Source organism: Dicentrarchus labrax, unplaced genomic scaffold (genome assembly GCF_905237075.1).
Source record: "Dicentrarchus labrax unplaced genomic scaffold, dlabrax2021, whole genome shotgun sequence".
NCBI classification, from domain to species: domain Eukaryota; kingdom Metazoa; phylum Chordata; class Actinopteri; family Moronidae; genus Dicentrarchus; species Dicentrarchus labrax.
This window is the reverse complement of record NW_026136718.1, coordinates 12628493-12638202: the sequence shown is the minus strand read 5'-3', so window position 1 is coordinate 12638202 and position 9710 is coordinate 12628493. Positions and strand designations below refer to the sequence as shown.

The following is a 9710-nucleotide window of genomic DNA, read 5'->3' as shown; positions in this document are numbered from 1 at the left end:
CGGGAGTTATTAGCCTTTCAGATCTTTTAAATAGCGCCACCTAGTGGCCTACCTAGTGGCTGATCTGCATAGAATCTCCGAGTTTGAGAGCTTGCAATGTGCCAATAAAATGCGAATATTATAATTGGTAGGGGGTGAAATGCGCTCAATGTTCTGAAAATAATAATAATAAACATAGGAAAACAATAGAGACCTTCCAGTTCAGTGAACTGGCTCGGTCCCTAAATTAAATATTGACCTAATCTGAGGGGCTGTGTTAACCTATGACTAAGTATCATGCTTGCGGGATATGTGTGTGTACCATAGGTGTGTAGCTCCGACTCCCCCCTCCCCCGTTCATTTATCATCCACCTCCTGTGGTCTATGTGGTAGCCTACGTAACTACGGCCGTGCCTTTAAAAAGCGAATCTCAGTGAGGGAGAGAGAGTCATAGAGAGAGAGAGAGAGCGCAGTCTTCCGCAGCGCACATCTGCACCACCAGGCAAAGAAACTCTCCGCTCATTCGGGACTGCTTCAATGAAAAGGATTATTACAACATTTGGTCCATAAGCCGATGAGATATATAAACTCCCAGACATCCCACTTTTCTGGGCTCAGTAATCGGCTTTTTGTTTTTTATGGGTTTAGTCTCCAAGCAACCATCGCAGATCGACTGAAAAAGCATAAGAGAAAATGTAAGTGGCATCTTCCTTAAATATTTCTTTATTCTAAAGATTGATCATTTTTTACACGATGCTTATTTGGCTTGTCCTCTCGCCTGAATCACCCGCCCGTCAGTCGCACAATTTCTTTCTTCTTCAAACTACTGAAGTCATCAAAATCAAGATTTTTAACATCAGAAAATGCAAATGTGCTTCTTGGAATTTAGTGATCAATGTCTCATCCCACTTGTTTTAGCAAAAGAACAAGGAGTACATATTAAGATTCAGTTTACTATATTAATTTCAAGGTGATGCTGTGTAGGTTTTAGTAGGAGGGGGGTAAAACTAAAAAAGTGTAGAAAGTGCTGTTTGCTGTTTCAAGGTGTGACTCAAGACAACTCACAAGTGAGTTTCTATGATCAATAAGTGTAACTGTCAATTATTTAAATGCTGAATTTCGTTAAGATGACCTCTGATTCTGATTTCTTTTAGCAGTGTGTTGGCTGGTTGTAGAATTGGATAGGATTTACCTTGTTTGTTGTTATCGAGGGGAAAACTTTCCTTCAGAGACAGAGGGGCCCACATGGGAGTGTCTCTGGGGTCCTGAATGGATGTAACGAGCCCTGGCATGACAGTGGGTTACTTCACTTTCCAAGTAGTACATTCCACGTTACTCCAGAGGTGACATTGATTAAATAAAAAGTGACAAGTGATACTTGATCTGTGTTAAAAAGTAAGGGCATCTCTCTGCTGCATGTGATTTGTGTTAGAGCAAAATAAAATAATGGTACACTGCAACACACAGGGAGAAAATTATATTATCATCTGGCTTTTTATGTAGATACTTGTCTGGCGTGTATGCAAAAATGGGTCTAGTTACAGAGAAAGCCGACAACGATCATAGTATAATGACAACCAACCCTTCAGGCTATTCTTTGTGTTGCTGGGAATACATAAAACTGCATATACAGCTCTTGGAGATCGTGTTAGCGTGTGGGAACTTATTATGGTGACAATCTGCCCTTCTTTGCTTTGCAGGCAACAAGAGCAAGTAATCTACTGTTAGTATTGTGAACAGGGTTTAATCTAAACCATGCATGTTTGCCTATATTTTTATATTTTTTGACCTGACAATACAAGAAAAATCTATAAAAAGGTATCTGAGTGAGAATACCCTATCTCTGACTGACATCTCTGATCTTTGTCTTCACCCAGGATGAACAACAGAGATCGCTGGAGGGTGTACAAGAGGGTGAGTGTCATGTTTTTCCTGGCTGTCGTGGCACTGACTGTCGTCCAGAGAGGGAGCATCAATATGGGGACTCCCTTCGAACTCGAGAGGCAGGCACGCATGGATGCCTCTGCGGGAGTGGAGCCTGGAGCCGTTTTGGAAGAGAAGAGTGGCTCGTACATGGGGTTAAAAGGCTTCTGGAAGTCGAGCAAAAAACAGCCAGCGCCTGAAGTTAAGTCCACAACGCAGAAGCCAAGAATCACAGAGGACAGCAGCCCCAAAATGTGGGATGTAACCAGCTCTAACTGTACCGCCAACCTCAACCTCTCAAGTCAGGACTGGTTCAGGGGCTTGGAGCAAAATTTCAAGCAGTTCATGCTTTTTCGACACTGCCGTTACTTCCCCATGCTCTTCAACCACCCAGAGAAGTGCGCGGGGGACATATATTTGCTCATGGTTATAAAATCTGTGGCCACCCAGCACGATCGCAGGGAGGTCATCCGAAAAACCTGGGGCAAAGAGCAGGTGGTTGATGGCAAGAGGATTAAGACCCTCTTCCTTCTTGGTAAACCTTCCAATGAGGCAGAGAGAGCGAACCATCAGAAACTAGTGGAGTACGAGGACTACATCTACGGCGACATCCTCCAGTGGGACTTCCTGGATAGCTTTTTCAACCTCACGCTTAAGGAGACTCACTTCCTCAAGTGGTTCCACACTTACTGCCCCAGTGTACGCTACGTCTTCAAGGGGGACGATGACGTTTTTGTCAGCGTGGAGAACATCTTTGAGTTTCTAGAAAGCAGCAAGCACACAAAGAACCTGTTTGTAGGGGATGTGATTTTCAAGGCTAAGCCCATTCGTAAAAAAGAAAACAAATACTACATCCCCCAGGTTCTGTATAATAAGACACACTACCCTCCATATGCAGGTGGAGGGGGTTTTCTGATGGATGGGACCCTGGCAAGGAGGCTTCACTGGGTAGCAGACACCCTGGAGCTCTACCCCATCGATGATGTCTTCTTGGGCATGTGTCTGGAGGTGCTTCAGGTCACTCCTGTAAAACACAACGCCTTTAAGACGTTTGGCTTGGTGAAAAATAAAAACAGTAAATTGAACAGAGAACCCTGTTTCTTTAAGAGCATGATTGTGGTGCACAAGCTGCTTCCGTCGGACCTCATGCACATGTGGAATCTGGTCAACAGTGACCTAGTCTGCTCACAAAAAGTGGAGATCCTATAGCTTGATGGGAACACCAGGTAAGGACAGCACCAAAAGAGCTGAGCTACACCTCGGTGGATACAAGTATGACTCAAAAGGCAAATTTCCCAGTAAACTCTCCTTTATGTGGAGAGCGGCCATGGACAATATTTGAATATGCTGTTTCTGTGCAGTCATGCAGTTTCAATTTTTGGAGGAGGTTCCTCAAAAGTCAAGTAAATTATACAGAGTTTTTAAAGGTTGACTTAGAATCGTATATTTATATAGGCTTTGAAGGACTAACGCTGTCAGCACGCAGATTCTGAGACAACAACCAAAGTTGGGTTGCTGCATCAATGGGCGCACTAAGGAGGACAGTTATTTCCCCTCCCTTCCCCCTTGTGGCCACACCTGTATTTGTTCTTCCTTCTGGTTAGATAAGTTTTTCATGGGCCAAGAACCCAGAAGCCTTGTGACAGTGAGTTGGCACCAAATCAACAATGATAGCTAACCCATTAATGTGAATACTCCTAAAAAAAATTAAGTTAAAATTTGTTGGGAGGGCAAGTGATAAAACCATGAATATGTTGAATTTGCTGTAACATATCGCGCTTTCAGATAGGTCAGATGGAAATAATGTTTGCCGTAGTTTGTTCTTGAAAAATAATGGGCAGTTAGTATTAGTGTGTGCTCTGGAAACTTGGGTTCGAAAAGCCATTGCACATGCTGCACAACCTGTAGTTATGCAAGCCTTTTGGGTTTGCAGTAAGTGTTACACATTGCCGCCAGTATGGCATGCTGCAGTGGCTTCAAATGGCTTCAGTTAAGAGAAAGAAACAACTCTCTCTACCTCAGTGATTTGGTATAAAAAGAAAAACTCCTAATGTTCATCATTGGTCAGCTTTTCTACTGTAAGTGTAACCATGAAACCATTATCTTGATATGCAGTACATGTTCCTTAAGTAAGATTCTAATCACTTGTTGTATCATAGAGGTCCTTGCACTCGTTTTTTCTGGAATGTGACTGACTTGATCTGGACATCTACTACTCTTATACTACTGGAAACTTTAAAACAAAATGTCTAAACTTGTTACTTGTATGCTGTCTGTGGATTTGAATGTGCTGATATACTTGACATGGATTTGGTAGAGGGTTTACAATGACACTGTGAACTAAAACTATTGCTGGTACGAGTATCTGACATGTTAATTTAATCATCCCCCAATGAAAGGGGGCAAATGTGGGGTTCTTCTATTTAATTTAAAGTATCAGATGAGGATATTAATGGAATGTTCAATGATTATGAAGATGAATGTTGTGGGTGTAGTGGGTGGTGATTATGTCTAGGTGATGTAAATATATGTAAAAATCAAAATGTACATAAAATGTCCTTTGTAAATAAACACCTTGACAATACGGTTGTCTTTGAAAATCTGTCCTAGATTAGTTGTTGTTGTGTCTGGCCTTATCAGCATCAAACATCCATGTGAAAATCCATATCAGTTCACTGTACAATAGTGTCCATTGTTGACATGTGGGTATCAGTTACACAACTAAACAGTGAAGAAAACATATGTGCTCAAAACGTGATAATGGTATTCTCAAAAATCAATCCAGTAAGTGTCTATTTTATTAATGTTGAGCAGCTTAACCCATGAGTGTGTCCAGTATTCTCTGTCTTCCTCTGAGAAGATGTCAAAGGACCGTCACTTTGATAATTCATGTGTAAATGTAAGAGACAGAATGTCCATTTTGGTAGAAGAAAAAATCTCAAACCAAATATGGCACAACTTTCTCCAATAATCTTTTGTTATTTGGCATGGGAAACATTCCCACAGTCTATTTTGTATTCGTTTTCAAAAAAGTAATTGCACATGCTTGGTGTCACATTTCACAGTTTATGTTAAGTGTCCATGTCAAATATAGTGTCTTTTTTCACCGAGCAGGACTGCTGAAACCGAAACTGCTAGTTAACAGTGAAGATTTTGTTTAGAGCTTTAAGTTGGCCAAAAAAGACAAAGAGGGCATCACAAAACAAAACAAATACCTTCCTGTTGTTCTTCACAATCTCTTTGAGGACAAAAGCAAAAAAAGCCATAGGGACACTGGATCTTCTCTATATTGTGTTTCATGAGGGGCACACTTGCCAATACAGAAGCATAGTTTAAGAGGGTTTATCTCTTTCAACTGCCATCTTTGTGAAACACATTGTAGTGATATGGAGTCAAACTTATCAAGAAAATGAGCTGAATTATCTCTTTTATCAGTGTGGTATATTCACTATGACACTGAACCTATCATTTACTGTCTGTGATTTAGTTTCCATTGAGCTTTAACATTGCAGAGACTGTTTTAACAAAACACAATAAGGGTTAAGAGGCAATAGTGAGCAACTTAAAGGTGTTCTATTAGCATCTGTAAATTTCCTCTGTTGTTTGGGGTCCTGGGGGTCCAGCTACTGGCAACAAGAGGGTGTGAAATGCAGGGGGGCGTCAAGTAAGTTATCGGTGGTAGTGAATTCTACAGCTCAATGTTCAAAGAAACACAAGCGACACAAGGATGTTCCTGTTTGAAAAGGTACCAAATTTTAGTTTCATTTTAAAATCCGGTGGGCCCCTCATGCCACAGATAAAATGCCTATGACTATAACTCTTGCTTACTGATAGGACACGCAAGCAGTAGTTTCATGGGATAGTTAAAATATCTTTCTTCTCTTTTAACATGGTGTCGCACCAATAAATGTCTGTGAGAGCGTAAATACTTTGATTTATGACCAAATACCTGCAAAATAGCAGCAAATGTTGGCATGTTAACAAACTATGCTGGAAATAATGGTTAACTTTATGGCGCCCCAAACATCGGCATGTTAGCATTGTCAATGTGCGCATGTTAGTGAATAAAGACAATAACCATAAAGCTGAACCATCAATAAGATAGAGAGATTGATATCTGATTCAACAGTCTTATAAACCTTAACTGAATTATTCAAAATAAACAAAACCACAGGAAACAAACACGGTTATTTGAACACCAAAGGTATTTCTTCAAAGACATGGCTGGAAAAGGACTCTCAGTCAAATCATTTTGAGATCTGTGTGCATTAAAAAAAAAAAAAAAATTCACTCTTGTACATTATGAACTTTCTGTAGTTTGAGCAGTTCCTGAGGAAGTGCATTAGCATGCACGAGGCGTTAGTGGTTAGTAAGTGTGAAATTTGCGTGTGAGACAGAGTGGTTTAAAATAATAAAAAAAAATGATTCATGTCTCAAGCCCTTCCTCAGAGCTCAGACTGGAACATCTGCAAGTAAAGAGGAACCTGAAACCCGAATACGTACCGGGGAAGGAGGGTCGCATTAAAAGTTGAGAGACACAATTGTTAATCTGACAAGTAACAGGTGAATTCTGAATCTTTCCCCGCCGGAGTGACTGAAAAAACAATGATTCTGTTGCAGGAAGGATTGACTCATCATCCACCAACCAAAATGTGCACAATCTGGAGTAAGTGGTGATGTTTGACTGTGAGTATAGATACAGCTTCCCAACCTGCCTTGCAGACCAGGGGCTGCTTATTTGTTGACACTAATTGGAGGAAGCTTTTGATGTCAGCATGGTCAATGGGTCAGCTGGAAGGGCCTGCAAGCTTTCACACTAGCCCTCTATTTTCTTCAAAGGCCTCTGGAGAACCATCATTGGCATGGGCTGAAGATGGGAATGTTGTTGCTTGGGCTTAAATTAAAAAGAACATTCCTCAACCTACAGACAGCCTTTCAGGCATCGCAGAACATCTCATACAGCGTGCAATACCAGTTGACTTTTGTCATGTACTGAGACAAATTACAACAAATGGCTGCCTGAAGGATAGAACAAAAAAATAATAGAAGTACACAGATATGTAAAAAAAAAAAAACACTTAACATTATCATTGGAAAAAATCTGGACTGATTAACTAAATAATCACCATAAACATGAGTATAGAAATGTGTATGATACAAACAAAATATTAAGGTTGTCCAAAACAGTATAATGCTAGAAAACAAACTCAACATCGCCCTACTGAAAAGTTAAAGGAATGGTTGACATTTTGGGAAGTGTATCTTTTCACGTTCTTGCAGAAAGTGAACTGAGAAGAGTCTACATATGTTATTTAAATTCTTCAATGTAATTACTAACCCTTATAATTTACAGAAAAATTGTAATTTTACATTATGCTTGGTTTAAAAACCTTAAATAATGCAAAAACAGGTGTGTATTGAACATTATATTTTTATTAAACTGTGTTTTTTACGTTGGAAACTGGCATGACATAGAAGTCTCACCAGGCGGGAGTCTTAAAGTTATTACCAAAGTGAAATGTTTCTGGATCATATTCAACACATACATTAGAGGATCATGCTATTATCCTGTCTTGTATTCATTATTTTTTATTTAAATAAGAAAGAAGAAATCCGCATTCAGACAGGAGCCGCTATCATCGGTCACGACACATCACTAGCACAAAGACTGGAAATGGGGAAACAGCTAGCCTCGCTCTGTCTGAAGGTTATGAAATCCATCTACTTGTAAATTTTTACAACATTTAGTAATTTACTAACAGACTCCATGTTATTCCACTATATATTCTTTTTGCAAACATCGACATTTGATTTATGATACTGAAAATGAATCTTTGTACAAGGGTGTACCAGCAGCAATAAATATTTACACATGCATGGTTCTCAGGCAGTGAAGAAAGCAAGCACAGTATGTTCTCTATTACACACATGCAGGAAATGTAAAGGAGCTGAATTCTTATTTGTATGCCCACTCAAGGACAGTACAGTCTCCCCATGTCACACTGGAAAAGAGGCCAAGGCAATGCGACTTCATAGTACATCTGTGCTATAGGACACCACGTACTTGACAAAGATCCTTTGTGAAGAGGACTCCGAGCAGTATACTCCCGTTTAAAGAGGGCCCTATTTAGACCAGCCACTAAACAAATGAGCTAAAGTATCGGTCTCTGTCCTCTCTCCTCTTCACAATGCTCCATTGACTCAGCATCATGCTTTATCAAATCTGCTTCATGCTTGAGGTCTGGCAGTTATTAGTAAAAATCTAGTCGGTAAAGACTCACCTCCCTGATCATATTCCCTCCCCCCCCTTGCTACCTCCATTATGAAAAAAAAACCTCATACATACAGAGCTATGCAGTTTGCTGCAACTTTTATTGTATATTACTGGTTGCATTTGATCAACTGGATAGTGAAACTCATGTCTACTGTATCTGTGTGGATGACTGTGTTGATAAAGAAGAATACAACAGGAAAGCACTCAAAGGTGAACTCTGAGATTGAAAAGAAAGCGCACGGGACATTCTAGACGGCTGACATAACGCCACAGAGAAAAGCTACCATGACCTCTGTCACCGTTCGAGGCGGGGGGCAACAAATCTCTAAATGGAGGTATTCAGTGGTGCCATCATCAGTGCCTCCCGCCCAGGCACCTTCAGGAACAAAGATCCCTGTTCAGCTGTCAGGGCCTCGGGATGACAGCATACTGCTGTCCCGTCTGGTAGTGTCACTGAGAGAGAGACCTGCCCAGCAGCACAGGGGCACTGTTAATAAAGTCCAGTTTCCAGAGCACATTGTGTATTAGTTTATTTCACCTACTCGCACACGCATAATTACTGTTACTGTTTAGCTTTGTTGTCCTTGTTATTGACAGTGTAAGTATCAGTGTTGGACTAGTTACTCAAAAAAAGTAATTTATTACTTATTACTCCCTGCCAAGAGTAATTAAGACTAGATTTGTTCTATTTCTTTTCTGCTACTCCCCTCAAAATTGTCCCTTCTCCTGAAAATTCCGACTTACTTAAAATCCAGTTTTGTTTGTTAAATTTAAAGTGATGGGAGTATTTCCATCCGTAAAGCGTTTCCATCTTCCAGGCTAGTTTCCTACACTATTAAAAAACCGAATCCAAGGATGTCATTGGATTTCCTTGTTTCGGGGAGGGCTGTTTATTAGTAATTAGTAACTCTACTAGTTACAAGTGAGTAATATTACTTGTAATGCCTTGCTGCCTCAAAAGGTCTGAGAGAGAATCACTTGCATGCTTGGTGATTCGAGTCCCACAATTTGGAGGGGCCGAACCATTGCCTTGGTCTAGTTTCCCTGCTAACTGTGGGATTTGAATAGGCAAAGCTCCACAGATAATCTGCATTTCTAAGGCTGTCCGTTCAATACCACTGTTTTGTAAATAGCCTGAATAAGACTGTGCAGATATGTCCGTTTTAAATTGTAATTTCTGGACAACATTCAAGCCTTCATAGATGGCACAGCCCTGGGTTAATCCTAAATCCATCAATGCCCAGTTTAGCATCACTTGCATATAAGTACACTCAGTATGCACAGCTCCCCATCAACAGAACACCGGCCATTGTCTGGAGGTGTCACTACACTCAAAGCGCTTCCCAAACGAGATTGCCACCTGGTGGAGAAAAGGAGTTGTCATCCATTAACTATTTTCAGCTGACCTAACAGTGATGCAGCATTTTTTTATTCGTAACAAAGGCTAGATATGGTTACATTTGTGTGGTCACAAATATTACTGGCAGACTTCTAGCCGATTTTAAATAAACTGTCAATTCCTTTTTTATGTCAG

The 9710-nt window shown here is 40.4% G+C and overlaps 1 protein-coding gene across 1 annotated transcript; it reads left to right on the top strand.

Moving 5' to 3' along the window:
- Nucleotides 1-408: 408 nt before the first annotated feature.
- Nucleotides 409-4486, top strand: b3gnt7 (UDP-GlcNAc:betaGal beta-1,3-N-acetylglucosaminyltransferase 7). The gene is made up of 2 exons (XM_051375941.1): nucleotides 409-674; nucleotides 1857-4486. Coding segments are annotated over exons 1-2 (1257 nt in total). The 5' UTR covers nucleotides 409-672; the 3' UTR covers nucleotides 3112-4486.
- Nucleotides 4487-9710: the final 5224 nt, after the last annotated feature.